The 17746-nt window shown below is 40.6% G+C and overlaps 1 protein-coding gene across 1 annotated transcript in view; it reads left to right on the top strand.

The window, feature by feature from the left end:
* The first annotated feature begins 314 nt into the window (after positions 1 to 314).
* PRR16 (proline rich 16) overlaps positions 315 to 17746 on the top strand; it is a 165144-nt gene continuing 147712 nt past the window's right edge. The window contains 1 exon segment of the mRNA XM_005432951.4: positions 315 to 484. Within this exon segment, the coding sequence (XP_005433008.1) occupies positions 323 to 484 (162 nt within the window). The 5' untranslated portion in view covers positions 315 to 322.

Raw genomic sequence — 17746 nt, 5'->3', positions numbered from 1 at the left:
GGCTGGAGCCGGAGCCGGAGCCGGAGCCGGAGCCGGAGCCGGAGCCGGAGCGGGCGGGGCGAGGCGCAGGCGCGGCGCACGGCGGGCTGCAGCCGGGCCCCCGCGCCGCTCCCGGGAGCCGATGGCAGCTGCACAGCGCGGCCGCCCGGCGGAGCGCGGCGCGGCTCGGCGCCCCCGGCGCGGGATGCGCGGGCGGGCAGGCGGCGGCGGCGGCAGCGGCTGCGGCAGCTAGGGGAGCCGGAGGGACGGGGTCGGGCGGCCGGCGGCCGCCGCGCTAACCTGACCTACGTGCCCCCCTGGCCGCGCCGGGCTGCCCCGAAGGATGTCCGCCCAGTCCAAGGGGACCGCATCCTCCTCCTCGTCGCCGTCCGAGGGGCCGCCGGCAGCCTCCAAAGCCAAGGTGAAGGAGCAGATCAAGATCATCGTGGAAGATCTGGAATTAGTCCTGGGGGACCTGAAAGACGTGGCCAAGGAACTTAAGGAGGTGAGAAGCAGAGGGCTGCGCGGGCGGACCCCCGGTCTGCCCCGTGGGGGGCGAGCACCTCTCGCCCGTAGGTCGGGGGGCCCTGCGCACCCGGGGCTCCGCTGCCGTCCCCGGGCTCTTTTCACCACTTCTTCACCGCGGGTCGAGCAACTGGTGTCCAGGCCGGGCGCGGGGCGGCCCCCAGCCGTGCCCCGGGGCGGGCAGCTGTGCCCCTCTGCGGCCGCCCGGCGATCCGGAACGCGACGGGGCAGCGCGGCTGGAGACCCGTGTCCCGGGTGCGGTGCGCCCCCTTGGCTGGCCGTGCGCCCCTCGGCTGCGAGGCAGTTTTTCCCGGGGACTTCCCGGCTCGGCGCACCCCGCGGAGTGTTTTTTGTGTTTGTTTTTTGTTCCCCGGGAGGCCGGGCTGCCTCTCCTGCGGGGTCCCCGCTGGGCCAGGAGGGTGTGTGGGGGAGCTGCGGGACCCGCAGCCCTGCCCGATACGGGGCTGCGCCGGGCCGGCGTCCCGGCGGTGGGAGAGGCGTCAGGAGCGGCTCCGCTCCCCGCTCCAGCGGGTTTAAGTTTTCGGCCGCACGGTGCAGCCCCGTATTCCCCGCCGGGCAGCAGCCTGCCTCGGATCTCCCGGCCGCTGAGGGCTGGGGAATCCCGGAATCCCGGAGCCCCCGGTCCCTGCCCGGCTCGACCGTACCGGCGCGGCGAAGTCCGCGTCTGCCTCTGCAGGCTGCTTCAGCGGGAGCGGAGCGCCCTGTTTATCTTGCCTATCTGGCAGGATTGCCTTTGCAATCTTCCTTTTGCCGGTGGCGAGTGTCATCTCCCCTAGGTTAATCTGCAGGCAGAGTGCGATTACCGCGGGCGTGTTCATAAACGGGGAAATGCTGTAGCTGAAGGAAGAGAATTTGGCTGTCCTTTTGGAGATTTCCACGTTATCTTGATTTTGCTGCACAACTGGTCGACAGATGGTTGGATTATGCACCGAAATTCAAGTCCAGAATATCTGTGCTTTGCTCTATAATCCTGCATTTGACATTTATGACACACTGGGTTTTTTTTTTTGCCGTCAAATACTAGTTTTCTTTTTAAACAACATTGTCAACAAGTTTAACGCAACAGACTTTTGCCAACTGAGGCAGGCTGAAATTCACCCAGTGCTTCCTGTAATGTTGAAAGATGTATAAACGCACGGTTCACTAATCACAGCTGTTAAGATCTCTTTCTCAACCACAGTTCCAGATTTCTCCTTTTTTAAAAATATATCTATAGTTTTTCTTTTCCTTAACGTGCTGCTGTCTGTGGTTTGTAATTTTTTGAGGTGTTTTGAAGTGGAAATAAACATTGTTTGTAGGGCACATATTTCAATGTTTTAGAGACTGAGAGCAAAGTGGCTTCTGTTGCTGCAGAAGCACATTTTCAGGACCTGGAGAGAATGTACTGTGATCTGTCCCATGAATGTAAATCATTTTCTGCACATAATAAGCCCTAGCTTTCCTCTAGTGAGCAAACAAGATCACTGTAGGTGGAGGTCATATGTCATCATTTGCTGTGCATGTTTTATCTAAGCAAACTTGTCTGTTCTGGTTGACTGCATCTGTGAAAGAGAGCTGGATATACCTCTGCTTGATGGGGAAATGGCTTGTGTGGAACTCCTTTTCCCGAGTAGAGGGAAATGTAAAAAGGAGGTTTTAGAGGAAGAACGTCTGTTCTGAGAAAAAGTATTTTTATAAAAAGGATAGTTAAATCTTGTTTGTAACCACACGTGAGCTTTTGAGTAATGCTTTTCTGTATAGATTTCTTACAAAGGTGGTAGCTGTGATACTCTGACAAGCAAGGGTTGCATATCTTGCTTTCTTGCAGTATTATTATTATGTGGTAAATACACTTTGTATGACATTTATTTTGAAGAGTCCACAGAAGTTTGCCATCTGAGTGCCTTCAGTTGTCTGCCTTTTGTAGAATGGACTAAATCTGTACAAGAGCTATTGATGCATCTACAACATGTACCTTTTTTATGTGAAAGTGGATTGATGATATTATAAGCTAATAAGCAGTCTCTTTCATAGGTTGTTTGTAGATGTTAGAAAACATTGATGGATCTTTCATTAAAGCAGACCAAGGAAGTTGGTCTGTAGTGTGTCTGTGCTTCCTTCGTGCTTCCTTAACTGTAGGACCAGCCAAAGTGATGTACTAGAGAATTTAAGTTCCCACTTTCCATTTTCACTACAAATTCCATTCTGGAAATGTTTTGGCTACCCTTTTTTTTCCACTGGGCAATTGCTGGCTGCAGTCCAACTGTTGTGCTTGCTACAGCCTTCCTTTTCTGACATTCATTCCTTTTTTATTCCTTTTTATTGATTAGGAATATAGTATTCTGAAAAAAATCTTTTTTTCATTCTTTTTATTACTCTTATGTAAAAAAAGACTTAAATTGTGCTACAGTGGTAGGGTGTGAGGGCTTTTTTGTGTGCAGGTACAATAATATTTAGTTCTGATATTGAAAATACAGCATTTGTAGAACACTTTTCTATTTATGTCTACCTTTTTGTCCCTTAAATATAAACTATTTAATTATTTATTAGATTATACTTAATGTAACACTTTAGGTATTGGGATAGACTGGATGGCCTCTCCTAGTGTCTTACAGTCTTCTTTTGTAAGTTTTTATATTCAAAGTACTTTCAAATTGAAAGGTAATTTCATTGCTTCAAAAGTGAACTGTTCCATGTATGGCTGTACAAGACTTGTACGTTTTACTACATTTAGCTTGTTGTAGTTTACTTGCATTAATGTATTTGCATCTGCCCTTTGTTCCAAAGCTTTTTGTAATTGATGCTTTAACATTTTTTGTATTTAAAGGCAGGGGGAAGGGAGGAGTGGCGTGAGGATGGGGTGGTAAATCCAGATGCAGAAACCATGAAGCTTACCAGTTTTCTGTAAAAACACATGACTAAATCATGTGGATTACAAGTATGTGTTAGGAGTTACTGTCTCAGAAGTGGAACATCAGTCCCTTTTTTTTGTCCCTTTTTTATTGCTCTGTTCTACTTAGGCGAAGTTAACCACACAAGACTAAGGATGGAGGAAGGGAGTGACTGGGAGACATATTAGGATGGAGTGGTGCTAAGCTCAGAGTCTGAGATGATGTATGGCTAGTCTTCTCTAGGGTACAGTTAATTTAGGAGAGACTTGGCTGCTTTTGTCACCATGCTAAAAAGTAAACACCAGGTGGATGTGTAGCAACAGTGGGATGTGGTTTTGTGCTGGAAGAAATTAAAGGATTTAAAGTGGATTGAGTGGGTATTATTTGATGAATATTCCAAAGAAAAATCAAAGGGATGCCAGAGGATTGAGTAACACTGACTATTCCTTTAGTCCAGGCTATTTCAGAATTCAGTTGGTGAAGCTTAAACTTGGTTCTCCTCCAGAGGGTTGGATAAAAGACCTTTTTCTCTGGAGTCTGTCTAGAAAGATAGTTATTATGAAGTTTTTCTTGGCAGATGATACTTATCTGTCTGGTACCCAAATAATGAGGTGATGAACACTGCTGGAAGCTAGAATATGAGTGCTGAATAAACTATTCTGAATATAAAATACATGATGTAGCTGTAATTCTCTGACGACTTCAGAAGGGATTGTAGGGGGTGTGCATGCACACCTGTGGACAGCAGGGCACAGAGATCTGTATCATCTTAATAATGATACTATAATTTTTAAGACTTTCCTGCTTTCACATTTTATGATAATGTTGCACATTTCTGTAGCCTTGCACTTGTTTACGTTAAAGAAATACTTGACTAAATCATTTGATAAATACTTTTTGTCATAATAAAAATTCCTCATGCAGAACAAATTCCTGGAAGTTATGTGTGAAACATTTGCATAGCTTTTAATTGGCTAAATACGCTTCAACAATTTATCAAAAGGAAGCAGCTGTGTAGCTATTGCCAATGTTTAGAATAATCCAAAATGGAGGTGCAGGAGAAACAGAAGCCCTCATAAGCATTGCACATGCATCAGTAAATTTCCAGTCTTCCTGACTCTACCTCCTCTGCTTTAAATCCTCCAAAAATGTCTTGCTGACAGAATGAGTGAATAATCCTCCCTCATCTAACTGATGTGTTTATTTTCTGTAAAGATGTGATCTATAAAATTTGGGCATGACATGACTTAACAAATAATGTTTTCTAAGTGGTGATGGAAGAACTAGATGCCAACCCTCCTCCTCTCAAACACCATGACAGAGTTTGTTATGGGGTAGATGACCTGATTCCATAACCAGGCTGGTCATCATTCTTTTGAGTGGTCATGTATTCTGTGGTCTTCATTTCTGGATCAGACCGGAATATGCAGAAGCATATTACAATTTTAACACTGATGTTTTCCATTCTGTTTCTGTTTTTTGTGTTCAGCTAACAACGATCCAGATGGCAGGAAGGCACTTCAGGTTCTTGCCTGTTAATCCAGAAACTAGGAAGCTGCAGTTTTTATCCACCAAGAGGATTAGAGGAGCAACAATCGATCATGTATCAGTATCTCTGATGTGCAGGCAGCAGTACAAACATCAATACAAAAAATGTTTTGAGTTCATATTGCTGCATGAAGGTGAGGGGGGGAGGTATTATAGCATAGATATAGAATATACTGAGTAGAAATCTAAAGGTAGGTAGAACAATAGCAAAACATTTCAATTTGTTCCTTCTTCTCTTGCTTATCCCCTCCTCTTCTCCTTTTGGGCTTTCTCCAGATACTAAGGTCTCACTGCTCCTTTTGCTAGATAGTGACAGTTGAAGGAAGAGGTGTTTGAGCATATATGTTCCTACTGTTGGAAATCCAGTAAATGCAGATGTCCTTACATATGGATTCTGGATGCTGGCCCTCTTAACAGTGTGCCTCTTACTGTCCTGCTTCTGTGGACGGATATACTCTCTGTATATGCAGGTCTGGTCAGTGAGATGCGGGAGGTACTGAAGCTTTTTTGTAATATTTATTGCTGTAGCTGGGGTTGTGGTCCAGTTCAGGCACCAGCACCAAGATGTTACGTGACTAATGGCATTGCCCATTTCAAAACTTGCTAATCTGTGCAGCAGCAAACTTTTTTTCTGATTTCTTATTGCACTCCTTAGTGAAAATGCAATCAATCATGAACTGCACCTGGATGTTTATTGTAAGTGCAGAGTGTGATTCATTATGTAAGAGAAGCACTGCACAGCACCTTTATTGTGGTCTGCCCAGGGGTCTTAACAGGGCCATAAATAGTCATTGCATGTAACTGAATCATAATTTTCCTTTCCTTTTATTTCTTGTGGTCTATGAAGTGTTTATACATTTATACACAACAGAAAAGTGCGAATGTATTAAGATAAAATTCTTATGCCAGTAGCATCAATAAAGCTAATAGAGCTGAAAGGTACCTGTGAATCTTAAAAAAAATCCCCCTGTGTGAAGGTTGTCAGGAATATTTTAAATGCTGATATATGACAAGATAAGTTTGCTTCACATTTGATTTGTAACCAGAGCTATGAAGAGTTAGTAATTGTATTGTGTAACAGAATGAAAAGAATAACTAGTGTACCTATAGAGCATTGCTTGTTAATGTCAAGAGGCTTGACAGAGGGAAGCATACTGTCAATTTATGCTACCTATTTGGTTTTTATAAACACTCATGTCAGATTCTTCATTCCTTTTATGCAATACTCAGCTCCTGATAGTAATGTGTATTGTGCAACTGTGAGCTAAATAGAGCATATATAAATTCAGTTTTCAAATAAAAACAGTACCACAGTGAAAATACTTATCTTTGTGCTAAAATTTGAACTTCACACAATCTATGCACTACTGATGGTGATACAGAGAACAAAAGTAGTGAGGCATGAACTTCACTGTTGCATTCAGATTTTACCATGGACTTCAGTAGAAACAAAAGTAAACCTTAGGGTGGCAGAAGTTAGTTTTGGGTGGCAGCGTTTTTATTAAAGCTTCAGAATTCTGAGGAATTGGTTGCTGCCATGTATATGTATGAATGCATCATAGAAAAACAATGACTTGGTTGAGCACTGTCATTAAAATTTTGCAGATTTTTGCGTTTCCTCTGGAAATGAAATAATGCTTCTTTTCCCATTACTCACATTGGACAAAGTTCTGGAAAGTCTTCCCACTTCCAGTCAGAAACTTCCAGCCAAGTAACTACTCACAGTTGATTTGTACACAAATAATTAATACTCCTTTGGGGGGAAGTTCAGGAGAGGTGCAAATACTGTCCCTGAGTTAAAAGCACTTTCCCACAGCGCCTGTTTTACAACACCTTTGAGAAAAGCATCACCATCTTCTTCTACTTTTCGTTTCTTTTAAAGCTGCAAAATATTGGTGGCTTATAGTCTTCTCTGTGTATTATACCTGTTCTTTAAAAGGCAGATGAACTGAATGGTGAGTGACCTCACAGGTAGCTCATGTATGGCCTGCTTAGGTGTCCCTGTTGTTTTGCTTCAGTAGAGGTTTTTGCCTTGAGGCAGACAGGGTGAGGGAGTCTGTTTTGCATATGGACTGCTGTCCTTGCAACATAAGCTGTGACTGACAGTCAGCCATGCAGATTAACATTAGTTTAGTTACCTGTACATAGGTAGGGCTTTGTTTTATTCTGCTTTATTCTGCTAGTAGTTGTGCTTTCTGTTTTGGTTTGGTGTTTTTGTTGTTTTTTGTGGTTTGTTGTGTTTGGTTTTTTTAGTAGATGTGTAGACTAGTAGAGTAATGACTAGTGTGCCTTGTTTCCTTCAGATAAAGGTCTTGAAGTAGCATTTCACTCAAATCTCACTGTAGGGTGCATATTACCTGATTTACTGAATTTTCAGTGTGTTAGCCATGAATGTATGATAAGGGCAGCCTATACCTACCTCCTCCTCCAACAGCTCATATCCAGCTCTGTACATCACTGACTCTGGTCATTCTTGCTGCAGTTACCTGCAGTGCTTCAGAATATCCTTTCTTATTGTCCTCGGAGGCAGAAGAAAAACAGCCTGCCTTTGCTGTGGAAGGGCTGAGAAAATCCTCCAGCAGATCTGTCACTACAGCTTCCCTGTGTCAGGTCGTGTGTGTGTGTGCTGCATGACTGGGCTGGGAGGGCTTGGTGGCTGAGCCACTGGTATTCTGGTTTGGTTTAAAATTACTATACTGCAGATGATGGGAGCAATTGTTTCCAAACAGGAGTAATACTATCGGTTTTGCCTTTGCAAAGATTATAGTATGTTCACATGTCTTTAAGGGTTAACGAACTCATCCATTGTTCCATGCGGTGTATGCCATATTGCATTATGAAGACTGAGAGCAATGATATTGAATCATTTCCAGATTTTGTTATAGATTATTCCTCAGTAATCTGAAAAATCCTGCAATTTTAAAACACCTTTTGGTTTTTTATCTTTATATCTTTGGGGATGTGTTAGTCTTTCAATGATGATGATATTATGGTCTTCTATTTATTGTGATCTGTTTACACTTCTTTCATGTGAACAGCTTCAAGGTGGAAGCAGAGTAAGACATCCTTACTTGCACTGTCATAATTTGTGTTTTAAGTAAGAGAAGATGGTTTAATACTTCTGAAAATAGTGGGAGAAGTTTTATTTTATTTAAAGTGAGTCCATCTGCATGGGTAACCAAAAAATAGGTTTGGGCTTTACATTCAACTGCAAAAATGAGGTAAGTGCTTAAAATATTCAAAATTTTGGTATCTAATAACATTTTGCACTTTACTGGAAATGGCAGTATGTTAAATCAGCCATCTTATGTGGCCCAAAAAGTACAGATTTTCAGAACAAACTGAAAACATTAACAAAAGAATGGTTTCGGCTTGCTTATCTGTTATAATTTATTGGTTTATATCATGTATTCTCTGTATAAAATAAATGGGAAAATATGAAAATTCAAGGTCAGTATGTTATTTCTTTACTGCAGTGTAACAAAAACCAAGTATAATTCTTTCTTTGCATGCTTTGTCATTGAAATTCTTTTTTTCTTGTGACGTGCCTTCTGCTTTTTCTTGCTGCTTTGTTAAAACCGGGCAAAAAGACCAATTTTTTTCATGGTAGTTTTCTGAATTCTTATAAGGACACATGCTGATGAGAGAGTAGTTGTCCAGGTAAATTAACTACTGAACGTTCAGTAGTTACTGGACAAATAATTGGAAAAAATATATTTCTTTTTATATATAGAATCACAGACTGGTTGAGGTTGAAAAGGACCCGTGGAAATTGTCCAGTCCATTCAGGAGTCAACTAAAGCAGGTTGCTTAGGATGTTGTTCTTGAATATCTTGGAGGATGGTGACTCCACAGCCTTTTTGGACTACCTCTTCCAGTGCTGAATCACTCCTATGGTAAAAACATTTTATCTTGTGTGTAAGTAGAATTTCCTGTATTTCAGTTTGTGCATGTTGTCCTTTCCTTTAACACCACTGAGAAGAGTCTGGGTTCATCTTCTTACTCCTTCCAATGAAGTACTTATACACACTGGGATAAGATTCCTCTGAGCCTTCTCTTCTCTAGTCTAAACAATCCTAATTCTCTCAGTTGCTCCTTATATTACAGATGCTCCAATTCCTTAGTCATCGTCCCAACCTTTTGCTGGACTAGCTCCAGTATTTTCATACCTGTCTTTTACTGGGGAGCCCAGAACCGCACACGATACTCCAGACATGTCAAAACATCAGATACATGTTCTGTAACAGTGCCATGTTACAAACAGTAGCTTCCCTCAATAAATATTTCTTTATCTGAAAGTTTTAAATTACTTGAAAAACACATTCTTTACTTTTTCATGAAAGTTGCAGTAATAAATGGTTGTGGACTTCTCACTGCCTGCGATCTGAATCTGGATTTTTACTGACTTCCAGACAGAAGCATGAAAAATAGATTTGCAGTCTGACTCCCTATATGAATATAACAGATGCCAAGAAAACCAAGGGTTTGGAGCTGGTGTTTGTAAGTGAGTGCAGCCGCTGATGGGGCATGTATCTGACATTAGACAGTGATGATGGGAAGGGAGGGCTGCAGCTCCTTCTGCTTTTATGGGAATGCCACTTCTCTGTAATATCTCTCCATGAAACGACAATGTATCCTTTTCCCCACCTCCAAATGGCGTTGTCCAAGAAACCCCAATGTAATAAGTCAAATTAACTTGGTGAATTGTGATTATTTCACCTCTCTGCTCCAACCACTGCAGAGCTGCAGCCCTTTTCTTCTTTTCCCTCCTAAACTGAAAGTTTCTGGTGCTTCTGCAACTTCATCTATCTCACTGTTAGTGGCTATCGAAACAAAATTTGAGTTGTTAAACATGAGAGTGCTTGTTTCTCCATTCTTGAATGTTGACTCAGGAAAGTCAACATCAAAGCTTTAAGATTGCTCTTAAGAATTTCATGTGACTCTGGCATTCATCTTAGTAACACAATTGTTCTCCTTATGCATCTTTTGCATGCTAATAGGAGATCCTCCTGTGTAGGATCTGGAAGCATTGTTATTATTTTTTTTTTCCCCAGCTCAATTTCCAATCTCGTATAGCAACTGAAAACGGTGCTCTTTGGATTTCAAAGTTATCTGGGTTGTTATTACAAGCAAAAGCTTTTCATTTAATGTCCATGATAGTTTAAGGTAACATTGTTTTCCAGCTTTCCAGTTCAGCATCCAAAATACTTAAAATTTACTCCATCTTTTCTCAAAACACTACAGTGATGCTCTCTTAAGTAAATGATTTTCAGTTACCAGCTAGAGTGTACCTTATTTAGGTGTTTTTACTGATGATTGCAGAGACTGTTTGAATTGGCTAAGTTTGTGACAGCAGGTGGTCTCTGCTGGTGCTGCTGAGTTTTATCTGTGATAATTGGAGTGGTACAGTCTAGGCTTATTTGAGTTTCATTGCTTATAGGTTATTTTATGAGATGATTTTAAGGTTCAGTAAAGCTGTGGCACTTGGATAAAGAAGTATCCTGTGTATGCACACAGTGTCTGGTAGTTTGCATAATTTGTTGACTACGAAACTATACAAGCATACTGTGCAGGTGGTATGGTGTATCTATAAGGCTTACAGAAAATTGTTGTTTGACTAGACTGGGAGGTTTATGTTGAAGGAGGAGAATGAGGAGGTTGTGATTGTTAGTTTTTGTTGTTACATATTGACAATTGGTTTGCATGTGCTTGTTGTTTAGATGGTGGTTATTTGATTCTGTCAAAAACAATTCATAGAATTAGAATGGTTGGATTGTAAACAACACTTTAGTTAACTCTTTTCATCAGCTGTCTTAAATCTTAACAGCAGAGCCTTTGCTGATACAATGCAGTGTAACCATCAAGGTGTTTGTCTAAGTTGGGACTTTAAATTGACTTTATGAGTGTTGTGGAAGATATAATGTACTACAGTGATGTATGAGACAATATAGCTGCACAAAAAATCCCCAACCCCCAAGCCAATCTGTTGGTACAACAGTAATCTTTAAAGTAGGGATGGATGGATGGATGGATGGATGGATGGATGGATGGATGGATGAATGGATGGATGAATTGTACAACAAAAAGTCATAGTACTTCAGGTACTGAGGGTGCTGAACTAGAAAAAAATGTACTGCAGAGTAGTGAGAACTTTTTATTTAGTACAGACTTCACAGTTTCTGTTTCTTTCTTTAAATTATAGAAGCGGAAACAAGACAGAAAAAATGATGCATTGAAAAATATATGTGTTTCTCTTTGAGGAAGGTTTGAAGGATGTAATGAAACTGAAGACACTAATAGAATTGGACAGTGGCTTGACTTACTTCCCTCCCCCCCCCCCCCCCCCCCCCATTTTTGAGGTCGTATACACTGAATGAACTTAATTTGACTTTGATAGAGCTGTGCTATCTTCTGTTAACAGGCCTGTTGACCTTACATAGTACCAGTCATTGTGGAGATTCGATGTGTGTATGTGTGAAGTTGGTGTCTGATTCATGTGATTCATGTTCTTCCTTTCATGAGAAGTTTTGACCCTCAGTACTTGTATAGACAGTAATGTGTATAAATTGCAATGATTCAGTTCCAGTTCTTTTATCTAAGGCTTAAGTTCATTGCATACCAAAGACTTTTAAAGCTAGATATACATAGGAGTTTTACATTTAATGTTAGGTAACTGATGGAAATGTCTTTTAAAAATCTCTAAAAATGTCTTTTAAAACCTTAAAAATCATTAAAAGGACTTATAAAATATTCTGTTCACTAGTCAATCTTTTCAGACTATTTGTTGCAAGATTGTAACTACTACAGGCATCATGCTAGTAGAAAACCGGACTGAATCTTAATGAATGACTGCTGTATACTATTTGTAGAAGGTGAACACTTGTCTAGCATCATGAATCTCTCCTTCAAGTTTCTTACAAATAAATCAGCTCTATCAAAGTCAAAGTTTATTCAGTGTACACCACCTTAGAAATAGGGGCCACTTTTATAATACTTTCAACAGAGTATTAAATGTCAAGTTATTTTCTCTGCAATTTGGTAGTCTGCTGCAAACTTAGATCTGGCTTAGAATAGAAATTATTTCTAAGATGGAATGTTTAACAGATAATAGTCAACCAAGGGCATAAAATAAAATACTAAAAGAAAAAGTTAATAAATAACTCTCCAGATGAGTTCTTTTTCTGGTAAAAATGTGAACAACCTTGATTTGATACTTTGTGTTATGCGGTCAGGTGTAGTTAATAATAACCTATTATGAAACGAAGAAAAGATCTATATTTCTGTAGATATTGTGGTTCAGTTGGTAAATGTGAAGCATGCTTCTCTTTAGTTTTCATCAGTTCTGATAGTGACATCTCATTATATAGCATTAATGTCCTGCTATTATGTGACAGCTTTTCAAATTATTTTTCTTTCTCTTATAGCTATCATTTGAAAGAATGGCAAGGCTCAGAGGGAATTTGAACATTACTGACCCTTAATTTTCTAAAAATCAGGGTTTTTTTTTACTAACTTTGTTTTTTACAGGCAGACTACTTTTCCCATGTTCATCAATTATTTCTTAGTTTATTGTATTAATCAAGAATGAGTCACTGTTGTTATCACTGCAAATTACAGATATGATATGTCTTCCTTCTATGCATGGTTTCTTGTACATAATGAAACAAAGTCATCTGTTACATAAATACTAATATACTGCAATTAAATCTTGATGAAGTGGATTTTATGATAATTGAATGTCTATCTTGAACAGATTAAATTGTTTTCTTGCTTTTTGTACAGTAACTGTAGTCTTGCAACACTTCAGTATAATTTTTTATTGAAGAGCTTTGTGTTAGACTTTGGGAGCCTGTAATGGTAGAGGACAAGATGACAGCATATTGGTTTCTTTTAACATAGAGCAATAGCAAGTATATGTGGCTTTAAGGTTTTTTTCCAATGAAGGAGATGTTCTTGGAGTCTTCATGTGCTTCATACTGTAGACTGCCGTGTAATACAGATGATACTTTTGTGAATGGAAACTGTTTAATCCGGGAAAAAAAACAAACAACAGGCAAAAAACCCCAAGTAGTGACAGTAAAATTTTGTTAAAATTTTGGTGATAGTACAGGTTAGGAGGAGTTTTTTTCCCTTAGCAGCACCCTTACCTTTGATTTCTGTCTGCTTCTGATTTTTGTGTAACGTTTACTGGAGATGCAAAATATATGTATGATAAACTAACTTACACAGAGCACTGTATTGTTGAGGCTAGATGACTTACAGAACTTGCCTGCTTTTACATAGACATCTGCTTTACGTAATTTTTTCAGTTCATGCATGCATGTCCTCTAGTGGAAGTGGTAATACACAAGGCAGACTCCTTTTTTTTTTAGGAGGCACATTCTGTTTCTAGCTCTATAGAAAGAGTTTTCTCTGAAGGGATGATTTTCTTAGAGACATCAAAGCGGAACAAATTACCTTAGTGTTTTCTGAACCACATCTGAGGGATAATGCAACTGTAAAAGCTCTGTATAGACTCACAAGCAGAAGTGTTTGCAGGATGAGATAGTAGTGTGGTCCTCTGCGTCATTGCAGCGTGTACGTTATCAGGGAAGAAATCTTGAAAGTGAATAATCTGCTTTCCTAAGTGAGAAGGAAAACATGTTGCATTAAATTTAGCAAGAATTCAACAATTTCCTTTTTAGAAAGGTTTTGTGTCCCTCTCTAAGGAATACATTCTGGATTAATGTTAACACTGTTACCATCTTGATTTGCAGACTGCTCTTGGGGCCTCTGCTGCTCATCCTTGCCTTGTACAAATGTACAAATTCAGTAATTTTCACTACAGGTGTAAAGAAAGTCATAACTATAAAAAGTAGGAATAAGAATTATTTGTGTGTGTGTTGTTTTTTTTTTTAATTCTTGGTAAAACCTCAAGATGTCACAGGTGCTGGAACTGTTGATACAGAATGTAGAATTTGGAGAAAATACAGGAAAAAGAAAGGAAGAAAAAGAAGGGATGCTGATGGTGAAGGAAGGCAGATGGTAGAACAAAAAAGCTTTGACTGACACTTTTTCTAGTTGGAAAGGGATGATGAAATTGGAATAAAAGGCGTTCCAGCCATAAACTCAGCTTGTGATATTATCTAAAATGTCATGACTTTCTGTGTGGTGGTCTGTGTTTCATTTAAGAATAGGTGACTGGAGAAAGCAAACTACATCTCTGAACCCAGGACTTTTCTATTGGAGGCAGATCACAGGTTTTTTTCTGAGTTTATCTATCTCCATTTGTTCTGTGGGGTGGTTTTTTTTTGTTTTGCTTTGTTTTGTTTTTTGTTTTTTTTGGTACCGTTCCCATTGGAATATTTTCTAACAACTGATGTTACAACTTGAAATCTTTTTAATTTGTTTTTTAATTTTTTTTTTTTAAACCAAGATTTATTTGCTAGTGTTGCCACTTGGCAGAGGTAGCTTTTGAAAATTTCCTCCTTTATCTGTACTTGAATGTTTGTGCATTAATAAAGAAAGTCTTACTCCTTTTATTAATTTGATAGACTCTTTCTCCTTTTGATGAAACAGAGAGCTTGTCTGTCTCTACTTTGATTGAGTTGATCTTCATAGAAATGTGTATAGTACTGTAGGTTAACTTTAACCAGAGCTTTGCACAGTGTTCCTCAGCTTTACTTGAACTATCTGTTTTGCTACATCCCGAAGTTGCATTTCCATTTTGGTGGCAGATTGGCAGCTGACAGCCATGTCATGATCACCTTGTACACAGAAGGTCTTTTCCACACAGGTTTGTGAATTTTAGTGAACTTCAGTCTGTAGCACAAAGCTAGTTAGTTTGTCCTCATGGTTATGGTATCAGATATTGCCCAATGGGAATTTTATTCCACTTCTAAGTGTCTGTGAGATTTACTTCATCCCCTGTGTATTGTCTCCTAGCTTTGCTGGATCAGCAGACTTCCTCAGAGCATTTACAGCATTTGTGACAGGGTAATTAATAAAAATATTGTATGCTTTCAGCCAGCGTCTCGTTAAGGAGTTTCATGGCTGTTTCCTCCTGACCAAAATCTACTGATTTTTGCCTTTCTAGAAAACCAGTTAACTAAACTAATCAGCAGTCTACATGGATCTGGCTGTTCAAACAGTATGTATTTAAGTTGTGGAATACATTGTCACTATACATTACGGAAAATGTGCTTTTTCATGACTTGAAGATTCCAGTGGCCAAAATTAATAAGAGGGAGCTCTCTAAATACATAGAAAAGCCTAGAAGCCAGCTGAATGTATAGAATGAAGCACCTGTCTCAGGAAAACACTGAGCTTCAGGTGGCTGCAGACTGAGAGAGTGCTTAAGGAGACTACTCATTGTGCTCTTGAGCATCTGTTTTTGAACACTGTTGGGAGACAAGATGATAGGCTAAATAGCGGTTGATCTCATCCAGTATGGCTGCTTTTACATAGTTTTATTATCGTAGTTTAGACAATTTTATTTACTATCTTTTTTTCTTTCTCACAGGCATTTTCAAAGGTAAGGGGTTTCATTTTAGGTTTATCAGGCTGTAGCTGCCATCCTTCCATTTAAATATGAATACTTTTTCTTCATCACCTGGTATCTCATTTGACTGTCAAGGTTAAAAATTCTTGCTACTGGCCCTAGAGATAACTGTGTCAGCATTTTCAGAGCAGCACAGCTGAGCTCATCCCATGCTGCTCACCTTGGCGCATTGAGTTTCTGGGCTTTCATTTCTGTCTCTGATGTTTGGAGTTTGATTTCCATTGTCCATCTTGCACTTGAATAGTCATAACTGATATTCAGTGTAGGAATAAAAGTAGAGTAGTGCAACCAGCACTCCTGAAAGTTAATACAAGTCAAAATTTGAGGGCCACCTGTCTTTATACTGGCAACCATATTCCTTACTTTTCTTCAGTGTATCTGAAGAATCTTTCACTAGCTAATATCAGTTGCAAAGTCTTAATTTGGGTTGTTAATTACCTCTTTAACAATATATTCTTCTTTACTCTGCAGTCTTTATTTTCCTGAAGTCTCGGTGGACTGTTATTTCTGTGTGTTCTTTGGGGTAGTTTCTCACCAAATCAGTTCTGAAAGTGAATGGCCATGATACTTCTGATTGGTTTCATACTTTTGCTTCAATAAATTGCAATCCTTCTTTGTATCCGGATTCATGACCTTCTCAGTTAACCTTGCTAATCAGTTCCTTGTATTCTGTCAACACCTATTTTGAAATTCAAGACCTGTTTCTGTTTTGTTGTTGTTGTTTTTTTAAACTGTTAAGCCACTGTAATTATAGGCAGGGCTGTCTCTATTATTGCTCTTTCTACAGGGTCTGAAAAGTCTGCAATGACATAATATCTTACTGAAGCAGTGACTAGCTGAGAAGGATGTGCGTGGTTTCACCTTCAGGAATACTTGTGCATTACCATTAATGTGTTACTGGACATACTTGAGTCTGGAGGAGATGGGAAGTGCAAATGTCAGTTAATGAGTAGTTTACTGGACAATGAATTAGATTCTGCAGGTTTAGTTGGTCTGATAGGTTGAGAGGCTAATAGTTACCAAACATTTTTATGAAACAAAAGGTTACACACCTATAGCCTTATTAAATTATTGTTACAATAATAGAAATGACGGAACTTGAGACTGCAAAGAGATTATCTGAAAAAGGCAAGACACAAAATGAAAGAAACTGATGTTGCTCTTCAGAGTCAGAGTAATGGCAGTGCAGTTTGGCAAGGAAATCCAAAATGTCAGGAACACAACTTCAGGAGGTATTTCCACCAAAATTTATCCTTGCTATTCTTGTTTTTATTCTACCTCCTGTGAAAGCTTTCTTTTAGTCACCTTAAATTGCAGCTCTTATGTTCATGAAGAAATATGCCACAGAATTGAAGAGTGGTCAAGGTTGGAAGGACCTCTCAAGATCATTTAGTCCGACCCCCTACTAAAGCATGTCCACCTACAGCAGGTCGCACAGAATCCTGTCCTCGTGGGTTTTTAAAGTCTTCAGAGATGGAGACTCCACAGCATCTCTGGGCAGCCTGTTCCAGTGGTCTGTCACCCTCAAGGTCAAGAAGTTCTTTCTCATATTAAGGTTCAGGTGGAACTTCCCCTGCTGCAGTTTGTGCCCGTTGCCCCTTGCCCTGTCACTGGGCACCACTGAAAAGAGCCTGGCCCCATCCTCTTGACACTTGCTCTTGAGATATTTGTATTTGATAAGGTCCCCTTCTCAGTCTTCTCCAGGCAAAACAGGCCTGGCTCTCTCAGCCTTTCCCCAGAAGGGAGATGCTCCAGTCCCCTCATCATCTTTGTAACCCTCTGCTGGGCCCTCTCCAGTAGTTCCCTGTCTCTCTCGAACTGGGGAGCCTGGAACTGGACTCGGCACTACGGGTTCATCCTCAGCAGGCCGGAGTAGAGGGGGGGGATCATCTCACTTGACCTGCTGGCAATGGTGCTCCTAATGCCTCCCGGGATCCCATTGGCTTCTTGGCCACCAGGGCAACTTGCTGCCCACCAGGACTCCAGGTCCTTCTCTGCAGAGCTGCCTTCCAGCAGGTCACCCCCAGCCTGTGCTGGTGCCTGGGGCTGTCCCTCCCCAGGTGCAGGACCCTACACTTGCCCTTATGGAACTTCATCAGGTTCCTCTCCACCCAGCTCTCCAGCCTCTCTCGCTGAATGGCAGCGCAGCCTCTGGTGCATCAGCTGCTCCTCCCAGTTTTGTGTCATCAGCAGCTTGCTGAGTAGACACTCTGTCCCCTCATCCAGGTCATTGATGAATGATTTGAACAGGACTGGACCCAGC

Source organism: Falco cherrug, chromosome Z, assembly GCF_023634085.1.
Source record: "Falco cherrug isolate bFalChe1 chromosome Z, bFalChe1.pri, whole genome shotgun sequence".
Lineage (NCBI taxonomy): Eukaryota > Metazoa > Chordata > Aves > Falconiformes > Falconidae > Falco > Falco cherrug.
This window is presented reverse-complemented; position numbering and strand designations above follow the sequence as displayed.